Genomic DNA, 19,107 nt, shown 5'->3' with positions numbered 1-19,107 from the left:
TAAGTCGGAGGTCCCAAAAGTAAAAAATAATTAAAAATAAAAAAATGTAAAATCAGCCCGCGGCTCGCAGGTTGAAAACCGGACACTCAATTTTGCCGGCTTCCGGTTTCCGAACCCGTGGCTGTCAGCAGGTCCGAGAACCAATGCCGGCAAAATTGAGCATCGGCTGTCAAACCTGCTGACAGCCGCCGCTCCTGTCAAAAAGGAGGTGCTAGGGACGCGCTAGTGTCCCTAGCGCCTCCTTTTACTGCGGGCCCTAATTAGCATATTTTTATTTACTGTATCACGCGCACAGGACACTCTCCCGCATTTCTTTCTGTATCGGCCTGAATGTGAGACGTATGAACAGAACAGTGCTCTCCTGTGAACATTTGATGACCCTCGGAGTGAGGAAACTCACCCAAAGATGAGATTTGTGCAATGTTCTCTCAGCCTAGCTTGATGGACTTTCCTATAGAGATATAAATACGTATCTAGGGTCAAGGCATTATGGGTAGGCTCTCTCTCCCTCTCTCATAGCTAGGTGAATGCTCTGGGAGCTTCAAACTAAACCGGCATCCGTGAAACACATCGCAACAGGTGATACAATCATAACGCAAAACGCTCCTGAAAATAGGGCTTCGCAAAACGGTAAGCCCACTTCTCCTCTTTTTCGGATTTCCATTGCACCATACGATATGGTGCTATCGCATGCATTAAAGGCGTTTTCGCATGCGATAAGCCATTAACGCATGCGAAAATGCCTTAGCGCATTTTGATAAATGAGGGGGTAAAGGTAACTGGGATATTCAGTGGTGCAGCTGCGCCGCTGAATATACCCAGATAACTTCTGAGTTAGCTGGATAGGGGGTCATTTTGTAAGGCTTTTTCACATGCGATAGCTTGCCGGGGGTGGAGTCGGGACGGAGTCAGGGTGGCGAGGGAGGAGTCGGGGCGTCGAGGATGTGGACGCGGCGGTATCTGTGCTGGCAGTGACAAGGTAAGCACCGTTATCGTCGCCAGTAGCGCGCCCAATAGCACCACGTTTCATGGTGGCGCTATTGGGTGTGAAAGCCGGCAGCAATGACACCGTGGTGGTGCGATGGCTGCCGGCTTTCGTAGGCCCGCTCCCCTCGTTTTCACTGGATTCACCATTCTGTGACAGAATGGTGAATCCAGGCCTAAGTTAGCTAACTTTAGACCTGCTCATTAATAGCAGGTCTAAAGTTAAACAGATAATGTAACCAGAGAAGTTTCAATATTGCTATTCATCTGGCTAAGTTAGCTAGAGAAGTAGTTCCTTCCAGCTACACCCTGTCCTGCCTACCATTTAGCCATTATACAGGGTCATTCATCAAAATGCGTTATGGCGTTAATGCATGTGATAAAGCGTTAACGCATATGTTAACGTCATAAAGCATGAGATTATAGTATTATCGCACGGTGCAAATGCAAATTTTTGGAAGGAGTGGGATTAAGGAGGGATTTAGGTGCGGTTAATTAAATGAGGGGCAATATCGCACCATGCAATAGCATAACGCATGCTATTGCACGGTTTTAACACTGGAAGTAACTGTACCTTTTTTTCCTGGTGTTATGCGATGTGCCCGAAATGGCTGTAATGCAATTTGTGATAAATTTGGAAAATTGCATTTCAGCCATTTCTGGGCTTAGGAGAGGGAGAGGAGAGGAGAGGCGTGGAGTGGAGTGGCATGGAGTAGAGAGAGAGTCTCTGGGGAGGCCTTCACAATATTCAGCTATTTATGTGAGTATAGGATGGACAGGTGGTGGTTTAGGAGCCGGTTTTACATGTAGAGTGAGATTACGAACTGCATAGTGCACCTCAGTGAAGATTTGACATCATTTGGAGTGAGGAAAGTCTCAAAAAGATGAGATTTCTACTATGTTATCTTGACCTAGCTTGATGGTACCCTGTTATAGAGTCCATCAAGCTAAGGCAAGAGAACATAAGATCATGCCATATTGGGTCAGACCAAGGGTCCATCAAGCCCAGCATCCTGTTTCCAACAGTGGCCAATCCAGGCCATAAGAACCTGGCAAGTACCCAAAAACGAAGGGGATCATTTTCTAAGCCTTTCGTATGCAAAAAGTCACTTTTCGCATGCGATAGCTTGCCGGGGGCAGAGTCGGGGTGGGGAGGGGAGGAGTCGAGGCGGTGAGGAGGCGGATGCGATTGCTGCCAGCTTTCGCAGGCCCGCACCCTCCTTCGCCCACCTGCCCCCCCGTTACCGCCGGATTCACCATTCTCTGCAAGAATGGAAAATCCAGGCCTAATTCTATTCCATGCTACTGTTGCTAGTAATAGCAGTGGCTATTTTCTAAGTCAACTTAATTAATAGCAGGTAATGGACTTCTCCAAGAACTTCTCCAATCCTTTTTTAAACTCAGCTATACTAAGTGCACTAAGAACATAAGAAATTGCCATGATGGGTCAGACCAAGGGTCCATCAAGCTCAGCATCCTGTTTCCAACAGTGGCCAATTCAGGCCATAAGAACTTGGCAAGTACCCAAAAACTAATAGGCAGATTTTATAAATTTGCGCGAGCACGTACTTTTGTTCGCGCACTAGGCGCGAACAAAAGTACGCTGGATTTTATAAGATACGTGCGTAGCCGTGTGTTTATAAAATCCGGGGTCGGCGCGTGCAAGGGGGTGCACATTTGTGCAACCTGCATGCGCTGAGCCCGGCGCGCGCTGCCTGTTCCCTCTGAGGCCGCTCCGAAATCGGAGCGGCCTTGGAGGGAACTTTCTTTCCACCCCCGCACCTTCCCCTCCCTTCTTCTACCTAACCCAACCCCCGGCCCTATCTAACCCCCTCTACCTTTTGTGCCATCATCCGACCCGGGAGCTGGTCCGGAGGCCTCGACCACGCCCCCGCGCCGGCGCCCCGCCCCCGCCCCATGACCCTGGACACGCCCCCTCCCCCCGCCCCTTTTACGAAGCCCCGGGAATTACGCGCGTCCCGGTGCTGTGCGCGCGCCGGCTGCCTATGCAAAATAGGCGCGCCGGTGCGCGAGGGTCCTGCGCGCGTTAATCCAGCCGGATTTACGCACGCAGGGCATTTAAAATCTGGCCCTAAGTCTATTCCATGTTATTGTTGCTAGTAATAGCAGTGGCTATTAGCTAAATAAACTTGATTAATAGCAGTTAATGGACTTCTCCTCCAAGAACTTATCCAAACATTTTTTAACCCAACTACACTAACTGCACTAACCATATCCTCTGGCAACAAATTCCAGAGTTTAATTGTGCATTGGGTGAAAAAGAATTTTCTCCGATTAGTTTTTTGTGTTTTTTATTTATACTTTATTGTCATTTTCTCAATGATTACTTCATGAAAACACAGGAAATATGTATCACAAAAAACAACATATTTTAAACAAAATACAAATCAAGAAAACATTATTTGTATACATACCACATAATACGGGGGAGAAAAGAAAAAAAGATAATTACCTAAAAGAAACCCCTTTTAAATATTATGGCTTCTATTGGTAAGGCAATATTCTTAGTGAGAGGAATTTCTTTCATTTTTTAATGGGCGTCGTACTCTGATATTTCTACTGGACTTTTGTCCACAAGGAACGTTTCTAAATGTGCAGGATCAGAAAATCCAATTTTTTTTCCCTTGAAATGTTATATAACAAAAACAGGGAAATTAAAATAAAAAAGTTGCACCTAATGCCAATACTTGATTCTTTAAAGATAAGAAATATTTCCTCCTTGCTTGAGTGGCACGGGCAACATCTGGGAATATTTGGATTTTGTGTCCACAAAATAGAACATCTTTATTCCTAAAAATTTTTTTTAAATCAATTATCCTTGTCCTGCTCTGCTAAAAAAGAAACAAAAAGTGTAGCCCTATTATCTATGACATCAATAGATTCTTCCAAGAAAGCTGAAATACCTAAACTGGGAGATGCTTCTACATTGACATTTTGACCCTCTGGGTTTCTCAATATCTTGCTAGGAAAATAATATATTGTTGATAACTTTGGAAATGCCTCATCTTCATAAAGCAATATATCTTTCAAAATGTTCTTAAACATCTCTATAGGAGATAATAATCGTGTTATAGGAAAATTAATAATTCTCAAATTCTTTGACCGCATTAAATTTCCCATATATTCAATCTCTTTATGCATAATTATACTATGTCTGATGTGCATATTTTCTGAATTCTGCATTAATTGAACCTTAGCTGATAAAGCAACCACATGTTTCTCCCAGTTAGTAATTTTCCTCACTTGTTCATCTATTGATACTCTAGGTGCTAGATTTTAAAAGCCCTGTGCGCATAAATCCTGCTGGATTTACGCGCGCAGGGCTCTCGTGCGCCGGTGCACCTATTTTGCATAGGCCGCCGGTGCGCGCAAAGCCCTGCGATGCATATAAGTCCCGGGGCTTCATAAAAGGGGTGGGAGGAGGTGTGTCCGGCGGCTTGTCCGGGGTTGGGGGCGGTCCGGGGCGGGTCCGGGGGCGGGTCTGGGGGCATGGTGATGGTTCGGGGGCGGGCGGGGGAGGTCCCAAGTCCCCTGGCACTGCGGCCTGTGCCAGGGGATGCCGAGGTGGCGCGGGCAAGTTACGCCTGCTTCAAGCAGGCGTAACTTGCACAACAAAAGGTAGGGGGGGATTTAGGTAGGGCTGGGGGTGGGATAGATAGGGGAAGGTGGGGGGACGCGGAAGGAAAGTTCTCTTCGAAGCCGCTCCGATTTCGGAGCGGCCTTGGAGGGAACGGAGGCAGGCTGCGCTACCCGGCGTGCACAAATGTATGCTCGATTTTATAACATGCGCGCACAGCCAAGCGCATGTTATAAAATCAGGGGTTGGCATGTGCAAGGAGGTGCACCGAACCGCGCTGCTTTCCTCCATTCCCTACCCCCCCACCCAACCTTCCCTTCCCTTCCCCTAACTCTCCCGCCCCCCAGCCCTAAGTTAAACCCCTCTAAAAAATTTACTTACAGAGTTATGCGCGCCAAACGATGGCCGACCCGTGATCCTGGGCACAGCAGCAAATAACCGGTGTTCTTGGAGTCTCCGGCCCGGCCCTGCCCTGTCCATTCCTTGCCCCTTTTTCAAGCCCCAGGACTTACATGCGTCCCGGTGCTTTATGCGAGCCACCGGGCCTTTTGAAAATAGGCCCGGCACATGTAGGGCTTTTCAAATCTGCCCCTTAGTGTTTCCATCAGTCTAGTGATGGTCCATGGGGCCAGTGCGAATCTGCTGCACAGGAGATGAAGTTGAGATTTTCGCCTTTCTTTTTCTCCCCATCAAGGAATAGAAGAAAAACAGCTTTTAACCAGGAATAGAAGAAAAACAGCTTTTAACCAGACTCCCGGATTCACCTGGACGAAGCCGGAAAAAGCCGCGTGCCAGCGGCTGCGGGGCGCTGCACTACCGCTGATTTTATAGTCAGTAGCCATGCCCAGCCGGCGTCACCCGCTGCGATCTCAGCCGCTCTCACTGGCAGTTGTAATCCTGGAAACCTCCGGGGCCGAGAACCTCGGGGAAGGCAGGCGCCCAACTCCTCTCGCCTCCACTCACTCCCCTATCAAGGCGTGCACAACCGCTGATTTTATAGCCAATAACCAAGCCCAGCCAGCATTACCCACCGCGTGCTCAGCCACTCTCATTGGCCAGTTGTAATCCTGGGGGCTGGGAACCTCGGGGAAGGTAGGCAGCCCAACTCCTCTTGACTCCACTCACTCCCCATCTCCAATTAGTTTTAAATGAGCAACATGCTAACTTCATGGAGTGCCCCCTAGTCTTTCTATTATCTGAAAGCATAAATAACCGATTCACATCTACCCGTTCTAGACCTCTCATGATTTTAAACACCTCTATCATATCCCCCCTCAGCTGTCTCTTCTCCAAGCTGAAAAGTCCTAACCTCTTTAGTCTTTCCTCATAGGGGAGCTGTTCCATTCCCCTTATCATTTTGGTAGCCCTTCTCTGTACCTTCTCCATCGCAATTATATCTTTTTGGAGATGCGGCGACCAGAATTGTACACAGTATTCAAGGTGCGGTCTCACCATGGAGCGATACAGAGGCATTATGACATTTTCCGTTTTATTCACCATTCCCTTTCTAATAATTCCCAACATTTTTTTTTTTAATTTTATTTTTAATTGCGTTTCAAAATTTACAAACAGAAAATATAAATAGGGTGGAAACATCCATCCTATAAGAGGAAATGAAAAGAAAAACTAGAGAACATTTACAGCCAATACCAATTCGGAGCCAATCACAAGAATGTACCAAAAGAAAAGCAGTGTTGTTGTTCCCACACCTTCTAAACAATACCCCCCTTTAACAGAAAATTAGAGATCAGGGGTGGGCATCTAAATACTAGGGATGTGAATTGTTTTTGAACGATTAAAATTATCGTCAGATAATTTTAAAATCGTCCAAAATCGTTAGAGTGCACGATACAATACAAATGCCTCCGATTTATCGTCAGGGGCATTTGTATTGTATCGTTAAATAGGGCACGGGAAAACCGGCACACCAAAAAAACCCTAAAACCCACCCCGAACCTTTAGAACAAATCTCCCACCCTTCCGAACCCCCCCAAAATGTTTTAAATTACCTGGGGTCCAGTGGGGGGGTCCCGACGCGATCTCCCTCTCTCTGGCTATGACTGCGTTGCGAGAAATGGCGCCGGTGGCCCTTTGCCCTTATCATGTGACAGGGCAAAGGTAGCGCCGGCGCCATTTTGGTTCTTGGGTCCCGACATCACGCGTGCAGGAGATCGCCCCCGGACCCCCGCTGGACACCCAGGGACTTTTGGCCAGCTTGGGGGGGGGGCCTCCTGACCCCCACAAGACTTGCCAAAAGTCCAGCGGGGGTCCGGGAGCGACCTCCTGCGCGCGGGCCGTATTGCCAATCTTCAAAATGGTGCCGGCGCTACCTTTGCCCTTACTATGTCATACGGGCGACGGTCGCCCGTATGACATAGTGAGGGCAAAATCTTCAAAATGGCACCGGCGCTACCTTTGCCCTCACTATGTCATACGGGCGACGGTCACCCTTATGACGTAGTGAGGGCAAAGGTAGCGCCGGCGCCATTTTGAAGATTGGCAATACGGCCCGCGCGCAGGAGGTCGCTCCCGGACCCCCGCTGGACTTTTGGCAAGTCTTATGGGGGTCAGGAGCCCCCCCCCAAGCTGGCCAAAAGTCCCTGGGGGTCCAGCGGGGGTCCGGGGGAGATCTCCTGCACGCGTGACGTCGGGACCCAGGAACCAAAATGGTGCCGGCGCTACCTTTGCCCTGTCACATGATAAGGGCAAAGGGCCACCGGCGCCATTTCTCTCAACTCAGTCGTGGCCAGAGAGAGGGAGATCGCGTCGGGACCCCCCCCCACTGGACCCCAGGTAATTTAAAACATTTTGGGGGGGTTCGGGAGGGTGGGGGATTTGTTCTAAAGGTTCGGGGTGGGTTTTAGGGTTTTTTTGGTGTGCCGGTTTTCCCGCCCTCCCCCGATTTACGATTTTTAATGATTTAAAAAAAAACAAAAAACCACGATGATAAGATTTCCCTCCCCCCCAGCCAAAATCGATCGTTAAGAAAATCGATCACACGATTCACACCCCTACTAAATACATCCTAAGTTGATCTGGGAAATTAAAGACATATCTAGCTTCCTTATGTTTAATAAAACATTTGCAAGGATACTTTAAGCTAAATTGCGCTCCTTTCTGCAACACTTTATTCCGCATTTCTATACATTTTTTCCTACGCATCTGGGTTGTACGAACCACATCTGGGAATATTCTTATGGGATATCCATAAAAGTCACACTTTTGATATTTAAAGTGTAATCTTAACACTGTATCTCTCTCTATAGGAGAAGAGAATTGAACCAGTAATGTTGCCCTTGTGTCAATTTTTGACTCAAACGATCTTTCAAGAAACTCAGTCAAATTTAACTCCGCTTTACCTTCCTCTTTTTTTTTCCTCAGATGGCTGTTGTAAATAATAACGTTTTAATATCAGAGGTAAAGAGTTTTCCGAATATTTGAGAATATTTTTCATATAGTGTTAACTAAATCTATTGACATTGCAAGATGAATTTTGGGGAAATTCAAGAACCTGAGATTCAGTCTTCTATTTTGATTTTCCAACATTTCAATTTTCCCTTCGTATTCCTCCACTGATTTTATTAAATTTACTTGGACTTTATGGATATCCCCCAGTTTTTTATCAAACGTGTCTACATTTTTCTCCAATTTTTCAATTTTTTCTTGCGTATTTGTATCTTTTTTCATAGCATCCTGAACTGTTAACATAAGATTGTTAATAGACTTTTGCATGTTAATCATCATAGTGCCTAATTCTTCAATAGTAAACTTTTGAGGAACAATAACTGAAATGTCTTTAATACCCAATACTCCCCCCCTCTCTCTGTTCTGATCAAAGGGCCCTAAATTCCCTTCTACTAGCTCAGAGGAGTTAACTCTTAATTTATCTTGACTCTGTATTTCTATTTCAGATATCTTAGAAATGTTTTCAATTTCACCAGATATATTAACAGAGTCAATTGATAAGGATTGATTTTCATCCACTTTCATAGAGGATGGGTCTGGTTTCTCTAGGGCCCCAGGAGTTAAAGATGCCTCTGTGGCCAAATGGTCCAGATCCCGCTCCTGGTCTGAACCATTAGCGGCCCTCTCTGGGGTAAGTGCAGTGACAGTCTGAAAACAGTCCACAATTTTGGGCTGTGTCAATTTATTAGAGGTAGACGAAGACAAATTTTCTCTTAGCTTCGCCTTCCTCTTGGTGTGAGGCATGACGCATAATACCCAAACAGGATTGTAACAGATTCGACAACAACAAATGTACTTAGCTGAGATGTTCTCTAGGGCCGCTCTGGTCGTTAATCTCCGATCAAAACCGTTCAAAACCGGGCTAAGCCGGGACAAGCCGCGCGCCCCTTGGCCACGCGTGGCTTAGCCGTCGCGCCAGCATAGGCTGGATTTTAAAGCCTACCTGGCTCTTCCTCCTGACGTCACCGTCCAAGGCCCGGATCAGGAAATCACCACAAGCCGCGGGTAAGCAAAATTGAAATCGAAATTCCAACAGCCAAAGGAATGTTAATGGGCCGCTCCTGCAGACCCTCAGGAAATCAGCAACAAACAGAATGGCCAATTCCCAAGCAAAAACTTTCTGATTCCTTTCAGCCTCCAGCAAGGTGATCCTCTCCTCTCAGTGCTCCCACTGGAATCTTTTGCTCCTCTTCCTAGTACATAGGCACTCTGGGGCAGATTTTAAAAGCCCTGCGCCGGCGCGCCTATGTTGCATAGGCCGCCAGCGCTCGCAAAGCCCCGGGACGCGCATAAGTCCCGGGCTTTGCTTGGGGGCATGTCGGGGGGCATGTCCGGGGCGGTGCGGCATTCAGGGGCATTCCGGGAGCAGGGCCATGGGCATGGTGCCAGCCCAGGGGGGTTCCGAGGGCATGGCCGAGGTCTCCGAACCAGCCCCCGGGCCGGGGAATGGTGCGCTGGCAGCTGGCCGGTGCGCGGGCAGGCGTAACTTTCTGAACAAAGGTGGGGGAGGTTTAGTTACGGCTGGGACATGGGTTAGGTAGGGGAAGGGAGGGGAAGGGAGGGGAAGGTGGGGGGGCTGGAAAAAAGTTCTCTCTGAGGCCGCTCCGATTTCGGAGAGGCTTCAGAGGGAACGGAAGCAGGCTGCTCGGCTCGGCACGCACAGGTTGCACAATTGTGCTCCCCCTCTGTGCGCGCCGACCCTGGATTTTATAACACGCACGAGCATAACTTTTAAAATCTACCCCTTTGTGTATCAGGAAAAAAGAAGTTGACATGTATACAGAAAGGACTCACTGATATCGACTGTGACTCTTGTGAGCCACTGAAAAGCCACTAGAAAGGAAGTAAAAGCCAGCAGACCCTTTCACTTCTACAGTAAATGTTAGGAGGGTGGTCTTTTCAGAACAGCAGGCACTCACACAACTACTCAAGCATCTGAGAAAGATGAGGTATGCTAGAGTGAAACCTATGCAGGCACCTTGACAGCTTTAGACTGGGGCAAAAATGATCTTGTGACGCTCAGTGTCCCCTAAAAAGTTCATAAGGCAAAGTTGTTTACTTGTAACAGGTATTCTCGCCGGACAACAGGATTAGTAGCTAGACAACTAGGTGACATCATCAATGGTTCTGACACATGAAGTGCCCCATGAAAGCCAAGGAAAAGCCCCAAAATCTTCCCAAGGATTTGATGAAGAAATTGAATAAAATGGCATATTACTTACAGAGTGTCTTAGAGCACTACACTGTTCTTCCATCTTGCTCCAGTCATAGTTGTTTGGTGAATTTTTTTGTATCTGCTCCTGGATCTGTCTTTCAAGTACCAAGTTTGATTCTTCCAAGTGGTGAATGTGATTTAAAAAATTAAATAGCCTCTTATTGAGCTCTTCCATACTTTTTTTGAGGTCTGATTTCACAGAAATGACTGATTTAGTTGGAAAATCCATTATTTATTAAGTTCCGAGTCTGGCACCATGTAGTTATGTCCTGTGCTTGTGAGTTAGAACAGCATATGTGTTACACGGAAATGTTTGGTTTGTAAGCTTTTACAGTCTCAGTTCTTCGGGGAATGTAAACAGATAGAAAAGACAAACAAAGCACAACGAACAATGTACACCTTCATTCAAGCTGCTGTTAGTTCAGATTATTTGCACACAAAGTTCATGTTTTTTTGGCAGGAACAAGCTTGACATTGAGTGTTCTGTTGGACTAGGGAAAGGAAAATGTATGTATTTTTGTAAACTGCTGCAATCTTCGGAGCACACAGTAGAGAAATTTTTTAAAAATAAATAAATAAATATAGTCTTCATATAGCAGTGCATTCATAATTCCTGTAAACATTTTTGATAATTTAAATCTCAAAACTGAAGTGTAATCTTTTGAAATGCCAGCTCTTTGAATTGGCACGCCATCATTTACAAGTTTGAATAGGTTCACTGAAATGACAATAATGATATTGTTTTATTGTTCAGTAACTTCCTGTTATACTGCATTTTTCTTGTGCCATTTTAGCCTTGTTATTTACCACTGGTTTAAAAGAAGTTGCTTTTTTTTTCTTCCTTTTCTGTTTTTTTGGTTTGAATTACTGCAGATGTTTTCAGTTGAGGATCATGCAGTCAGTCAGTCCACGTGAATTCTGCAGTTTTTATGATTGCATGCAGGGATTAAAAGCGACTGACAGTTTGGAACACTTTTTCCCAAACCTCTCCTGGAGGCAGGTTTTCAGGATATCCATAGTGAGTATGCACAAGAGAGATTTGCGTACTCCAGGTCTCCAATGTATGCAAATCTATCTCTTACATATTCATTGTGGCAATCCTGAAAATCTAACTGGACAGGTGTGTCTCCAGGAGAGGGTTGGGAAACACTGATTGGGAATTTAACACCAAACATACAGTATTTCTGATATTACAGACTATAGTCGCAGAGCTAGGCAGTGGAGTTAATGCTTTTAGCTTTATCTTTACTACTTGATCGATTTCAGTAATGCTCTTGAAAACATTTCATGGTTAAATTTATTTATTAATTTTAACAAAACAAACAAAGCCAGGGTGTGTGTACTCTGCTACACCCTGATGCATCAACCTACAGAGAAGCAAGGAATCAAATTCACCCCCCCCCCCACCCCAGAATCCTAAACTATACACATCTCACTTTGGAAGAATTCAATTATGAGAGTAAAAAAAACCTGCACTGTCCCAAGTGACAATTATCCGGCAAGAACCACTACGAAGTCAAATCATTCAAAATCAAACGTCTGGCTCGAGGAGATTGATGTTGAAAATATAAGTCCCAAATTTTCAAGAAAGATCTGTGCTTCTTCTGGAAATCCAGTTGTTCAGTTTGGGGCAGATTTTCAAAGGGTTGCGCGCGCAGAAAATGGTACTTATGCGCGTAAGTGGCCGGGGTGCGCACAACCCGAATTTTGCGTACGTTTATTTGTGCACGAAAATGACCCTGTGCACACAAATTTACGCGAATTAGAAAGGGGCGTGTCGGGGGCGGGTGTCTGACTTATGCGCATAGGACGAATTTTATAAGCAACATGCACAAATCCATCGGCGCGTTTAGCCAATATCACGCACGTATTTATTTTATTTATTTATTTAGGCAAATTTATATACCGTTTTCCAGTAAAACTAACTGACCAAAGCGGTTTACAATATCAAGGTAATTTTGGACAAATCAAAATAATTAAAAAGTAATTCATTACTAGATTAAATAAAACATAAAACTAAATATGAATAAAAATACAATATTTATTTATTTATTTATTTTTAATTTTTATATACCGACATTCTTACATCTGATGTAAATCATACCGGTTTACATTAAACAGAATAGCAGGAAATAAATTTCAATAGTCTAATACAAAGAACATTTCTAATTAAAATTATTAACAAGCAAAAAGAAAAGGTAAAGAATTGGAATAAAGTTTAAATAAAAGAAAAATATAAAAGATATTTTTTTTTACAAGCACAAGGGTTGCACGAAGGGGTGCACAAAGGGGAGGGCCCCTTTGTCGCGCCCCTTTGGCGCGCGGTGCCTGATGGTAGGGCGCTCTTCAACCGTCGCCGGAGCTCCCAGTGACGTCGGGGGGGGGGGGGGCGTGGTCATAGATCACAGTCATCCAATTTCCCTCACCTCCTGCTGTTGGCTGTTGGTTCCGTATCTTTTTTTTTTTTTTCTGCCATTCAGTTTGTTGTTTAGTTCTCGCGGGGGCCCAGGATGGAGGGTGGCCTCCCCGCTAGCCGGCGCCTGATGGTGAGGCGCTCTTCAACCGTCGCCGGCGCTCCCAGTGACGTCAGGGTGGGCGTGGTCATAGATCGCAGTCATCTAATTTCCCTCACCTCCTGCTGTTGGCTGTTGGTTCCGTATCTTTTTTTTATTTTCTGCCATTCAGTTTGTTGTTTAGTTCTCGCGGGGGCCCAGGATGGAGGGTGGCCTCCCCGCTTGCTGGCGCCTGATGGTGAGGCGCTCTTCAACTGTCGCCGGAGCTCCCAGTGACGTCAATATGTTAAATAATCAATAAAAATAATAGTGGCGGAACAGAAGATTGGCCATTACATTTAAAAAAACTAAAAGCAGGAATAAGTAAGAGTGATACAATATAGTTTGAATATATTTAGCCTTATTTACTTAACTAAAGGGTTTCTAAATCTTTGAAAGCTTCCTGAAAGAAATGGGTTTTTAAAGCCTTCTTGAACTCTTTTCGGCTACTTATTAACCTTAGCGGATCTGGCAAAGCGTTCCACAGTATAGGACCAGCAACTGAGAAAGCCTTGTTCCTTTTCATGCTCAATGCTGCATTTTTTACTGAAGGAATTTCCAGTAAATCTTTACCTGTAGATCTAAGATCTCTCTGCGGTTTATAAATATGTAATGTGAAGCACATCCATGTGGAATCAATGTTGTTCAACAGAGAATGAATTAACATGATGATTTTATAGCGAATTCTATATTTAACTGGAAGCCAGTATAGTTTGTGCAAGATTGGTGAAATATGTTGTTTTAGAGGGGTGCCAGTAAGAAGTCTGGCCGCCAAGTTCAGTATCAGTTGTAAAGGTCTAATGGTGGAGTCAGGCAGTCCCAAATATAGACCGTTACAGTAATCTAGGCCAGACAAAATTAGAGCTTGTAGCACTGAGTGATAGTCGTGGAAAAATAGAAGTGGACGTAATCGTTTAAGAATATATAGTTTAAAAAACAAGGTTTTACCACTTTAGAAATGTGTTGCTTTAACGATAAATTAGTGTCTACCCACACACCAAGGTTATGTGCTAGCTTGGTAACCTGTATGACTTCTTTACCTACAGTTAAGCTAGTTGGTGGAGCATTGGTAGGATTGGATATAAAGCTTAAACACAAGAGTTCTGTTTTCTTTTTATTGAGTTTTAGACGGTTATGGGCCATCCACTGCTCAATTGTACTGATGTATACTTGGATCAAAGAAAAAGTGTCCGCCCAAGGTGACTTATAAGGGACAAACAGCTGAATGTCATCAGCATAAAGTTTGAACTGAACATTCAATGCGGACAAGATCTGACACAAGGGTAAAAGATAAATAATAAACAATATTGGAGACAAGGAGGAGCCTTGAGGGACACCAGTTGCTTGAACATATTTTTGAGAAGAAAATGCGCCTACATTAATTTGGCAAATGCGGTCTGAGAGAAAACTTCTAAACCAGTTCAAGACCGTCAATTTGATACCTATAAGTTGTAAAGCAGACAGTAGCAATTTATGGTTCAGCCATTTTGCAAAATGGCGCCGGCCATATGGCCATATTGCTGTACTGCAAAATGGTGCCGGCCGTATGGCCGGCGCCATTTTTCATTACGGCAATTTTTCATTACGGCATTTTTCATTAAGGCAACACGATTCGAGTGCAGGAGGTCGTTCCCGGACCCCCGCACTTTTGGGGGGTCCGGGAACTTTTGGCAAATCTTGTGGGGGTCAGGAGGCCCCCCCAAGCTAGCCAAAAGTCCCTGGGGGTCCAGCGGGGGTCCGGGAGCGATCTCCTACGCTCATGACGTCGGGGGACATGAAACAAAATGGCGCCGGCGCCAATTTCTATCAATGCACTCGTGGCCCGAGAGTGGAAGATCACAACGGGACACCCCACTGGACCCCAGGTAATTTAAGACATTTTGGGAGGGTTCGGGGGGGTGGGGGATTTATTTTAAAGGGTCGGGGTGGGTTTTAGGGATGTTTTAGAGTGCCGGTTTTCCCGCCCTCCCCCTTCCCCCGATTTACGATTTTTGACGATAAATCGGGGGAATTCCTATTAAATATCGCCTCTAACGATTTTTGACGATTTAAAATATATCGGACGATATTTTAAATCGTCAAAAAACGATTCACATCCCTAGTATCAAATGCTGCTGAAATATCTAATAAAATGACCACATAATCCGTAAAAGAATCAAAGCCTCTCAAGAAAGTATATTTACTACTGCCTGCCTGTGTGCGCAAGCGACTAGTGAAGTGTCCGCGGCTGCTGGCTCTCATCGCTCAGGGACCCTACATTCTGGAGAAAGGCAGAAGGTGGAAGGAAGAGGTTGTGGGGGGCTAACTGGTGATAACTGGGAAACTGCAAACAATTTCCCTAGGCACTATTGATGTGTTTATAATCGTAGCAGACTGCCTCAGGAGCTCATAAACTCAACAGCTATTCTTTGGTTATTCCTGTTTCTACACATGTTTATAATAGCGATATGGGTCCTGCGCTCTATATGGCTCAGGAGAGAAAGAGAGAGGAGGAGAAGAATGCAGAGACTGAGGCAGTACCCTTTCTATAGAGTTTACAGGACTTACACACATTTTCTGGATCTGTCTGAGGAGGAAGTAATGCACCGTTTCAAATTTAATAAGGAGACCATACTGTACCTCTGCCAAATGTTGTGAGACTGGAAAATTGTGAGACTGGAAAATTGGGCATCCAAATGGCAGATGAAATTTAATGTGGATAAGTGCAAGGTGATGCATATAGGGAAAAATAACCTATGCTATAATTACACAATGTTGGGTTCCATATTAGGTGCTACAACCCAAGAAAGAGATCTAGGTGTCATAGTGGATAACACATTGAAATCATCGGTACAGTGTGCTGCGGCAGTCAAAAAAGCAAACAGAATGTTGGGAATTATTAGAAAGGGGATGGTGAATAAAACGGAAAATGTCATAATGCCTCTGTATCGCTCCATGGTGAGACCGCACCTTGAATACTGTGTACAATTCTGGTCGCCGCATCTCAAAAAAGATATAATTGCGATGGAGAAGGTACAGAGAAGGGCTACCAAAATGATAAGGGGAATGGAACAACTCCCCTATGAGGAAAGACTAAAGAGGTTAGGACTTTTCAGCTTGGAGAAGAGACGACTGAGGTGGGATATGATAGAGGTGTTTAAAATAATGAGAGGTCTAGAACGGGTAGATGTGAATCGATTATTTACTCTTTCGGATAGTAGAAAGACTAGGGGGCACTCCATGAAGTTAGCATGGGGCACATTTAAAACTAATTGGAGAAAGTTCTTTTTTACTCAACGCACAATTAAACTCTGGAATTTGTTGCTAGAGGATGTGGTTAGTGCAGTTAGTATAGCTATGTTTAAAAAAGGATTGGATAAGTTCTTGGAGGAGAAGTCCATCACCTGCTATTAAGTTCACTTAGAGAATAGCCACTGCCATTAGCAATGGTAACGTGGAATAGACTTAGTTTTTGGGTACTTGCCAGGTTCTTATGGCCTGGATTGGCCACTGTTGGAAACAGGATGTTGGGCTTGATGGACCCTTGGTCTGACCCAGTATGGCATGTTCTTATGTTCTCTAAGTGTGTGTTGCTGCGTTCCTGCGTTCCTGCCTGTTCCTGAGTTTCTGCCCGCTCCTGAGTTCCTGCCTGCTCCTCACCCGTGGTTCCGCTGTTCCTGGTTTCCTATTCCTTGGATGGTCTTCTCTGTTTCAACTTTGGCTTGGCTTCCTGGTTTCTCTGTGTCTACTGCCCGTCCTGACCTTTGGCTTGTTTCCAGTTTCTCTGAGTCCACTGCCTGCCCTGACCCCTAGCCTGGTTCCACGTCCAGCCTGCTCTCTGCTTGCTCTGACTTCTGGACTGCCCACGGTGCTTCTGTCCTCAGCCTGCCTTGACCCAGACTTCCTGACACCACCTCTTCCTCTGGACTGCCCTGCACAGGGAGACCCCCGCCTGCCAGCCCCGGCACCCAAGGGCTCAAGCTGAGGGGAACGGGGTTGGTATAGGTGAAGCTCCTGCTGGGCCTCGTGGACCTGTACCTCCTCCCGGCTATGAGGACCTCTGGGGACCGTCCCTTGGGAGTGTTACCAGTGCTTGTGCCGGCTCAAGGATCCATAGAGCTAACATGCCCTGACATTAATCATTCCTGTTTGCTGCCTGGCTCTGACCCTTGCCTGGACTTTGATCATTCTTGTTTGCTGCCTGTCTCCATCCCTAGCCTGGCTCTGGATAAATGCCTATGCCTTTTCCACAGGACTCTCACCTAAGATCTCCTGGCCCCTAGAACACAAGGGCTCAATTCAAGACTAAAGGGGTTGGTATAGGTGAAGCTCCAGTCCAATCTCTTTCCTGTGTAACTCCACCAACTGTCAGTGAAGACCTAAGGGGCCTACTCTGAAGGCTGAGCCAATCTCATCACAACAGCAAGGATCCACACTTCTTACAGTTTACTGAGGTCATGGACTTGGTGGCCCTGACCTCGCTGCAGGCTATACCCATTTTTGCCCAATGTGTCCAAGAGCATTAGGCGGTTCTTAGCCAGGTGTCCGCTCTTCTGTAAGGACTCTTGCTCCACATGGTCACTCTGACCTCTGCACCAGCTTCTCTTCCAGTGGCTCCAACTCCTTCTAACCCTGCTGCTCCCCACAGACCAGTTCTGCAGCTTCCATCACCACCACGCTACCATGTGGATCTCAAAGAATGTTGTGGCTTCATCAACCTATGTCACATGCATGTTGAGCTTCAGTCCCCACCGTTCATTCTAAGGTGACCTATATCTTATGCCTGCTGGGTAGCACTGCACTGACTTGGGCATCTTCTCTGTGGGAACATAATGAATCTCTGCTCTTGAGTCTCCTAGATTTTCTTCAACAGTTTTGGCTCATTTTTGAAGATCTAGGTCAAACATACTCCTTGACTGCCGAGCTGCTTTGGATCTGGCAGAGCTCATTAACTCTCAGAGAATGTGCCATATGGTTCCACACCCTTGCATCTGAACTGGGAAGAGGACAATCTCACTGCCATATTTTGGCAAGTTCTTCAGGCAGAATAAAAGATGAATTGGCTGGCTGAGATATTCCTATATCATTGGATGCTTTGACCTTGTTTGCTGGTCACATTGATTGGTGTTTTCAAGAAAGGGCTCAGGAGAATAAGGCTATCCGATGTCTTGTAGTATTTGCTCCTTGTTTCCAGTCTCCTCTGGTTCAGGTACCATCTTTAGAACCAAAGGATCCAGAGGATTCCTTACAGCTGGGTCGAGCTAAGCTCTCCCCCCAGGAAAAACTTTGGAGAAGGCAGTTGGGCTTGTGCCTATACTGTGCAGGCCATTGACACCTGGCATCACATTGCCCTGAGAAACCAGGAAACTCCCATGCCTAGGTTTGATTAGCCAACTTGATATGGAGGCCTTCCTAGATTACGTGGTGGGCAGGAACTTCATTGATCAAGCCCTGGTCCACCAGCACCAGATTCCTACTATCATCCTGGAACATCCGGTAACCATCTCCTCGGTATATGGGGGTTCCTCTCCCAGGCTGACTCATGGAGATAACAGTACCACTCACTCTTCAGACTGGCCTTCTCCACAAGGAGACCATCTCTTTTCATGTGATTCCCTGAGGCAGGAATCCAGTTATCTTGGATGTCTTCTGGCTTCAATAGCACCAGCCATTTATCAAGAGGGACTCTCTGGAAGTGGCACGTTGGGGTTCCACCTGCTTCACTACTTATATCATCTCTGTTCATCCATTGACCCTTCTTGATGCTGGCTACCAGTTAGGGATGTGCAGCAGGGATGGATTCGTCCCATTCGGTATTCGTATTCGTCAGGACCCAAATCCATTCCATCCGTTCTCGGGGAACCCCAATCCATTCATTAGTTACATATGTATTCGTTTCTGTTATAATTAGTGAGTTTTGGGTGGACCCGTGGACACCGTGGCAGCTGACCATGCCCATGGGGGGAAGTCCTGTGAGGGGCCACAGTCAGACTGAGCTCAGGACACACAAACACAGAGATTGATCTTTTATTAGACAACTAGCTGTACCCAGCCACACGTTGCTGTGGCTCAGTCTGGTTAAATGGAAAAGAAAGAAAAGAGAAAGCGCACGTTTCTAATATGTTTAATTTCACAATGCTTGTGGGCATACAATACTTTTTGTTGTTCCATTGTCTGTGCAAATATAAAGATTGGTATGCCGGCTGCCTGCTTTTTTCTTGGAGGAGAGGGTTAATTGTGAGAGGCCCATTTCCATGCTGATTTCTTACCTCGTGGAAGCCAGTGCACCGTAAGGAAGCCGGAACATCTTGCAG

The 19,107-nt window shown here is 45.8% G+C and overlaps 1 protein-coding gene across 2 annotated transcripts in view; it reads right to left on the bottom strand.

The window, feature by feature from the left end:
* KRT222 (keratin 222) overlaps positions 1–10,548 on the bottom strand; it is a 200,423-nt gene extending 189,875 nt beyond the window's left edge. For both annotated transcript variants that reach the window (XM_029574011.1, XM_029574012.1), the window contains exon 1: positions 10,270–10,548. In XM_029574011.1, coding sequence (XP_029429871.1) covers positions 10,270–10,491 — 222 coding nt within the window. In that variant the 5' untranslated portion in view covers positions 10,492–10,548. The remainder of the gene's footprint in view (positions 1–10,269) is intronic.
* Between the last annotated feature and the right edge of the window lie 8,559 nt (positions 10,549–19,107).

The sequence above is a fragment of the Rhinatrema bivittatum genome, chromosome 12 (genome assembly GCF_901001135.1).
Source record: "Rhinatrema bivittatum chromosome 12, aRhiBiv1.1, whole genome shotgun sequence".
Classification (NCBI taxonomy): Eukaryota; Metazoa; Chordata; class Amphibia; order Gymnophiona; family Rhinatrematidae; genus Rhinatrema; species Rhinatrema bivittatum.
Note: the sequence above shows the minus strand (reverse complement) of the source record. Positions and strands in the feature narration are given on the sequence as shown.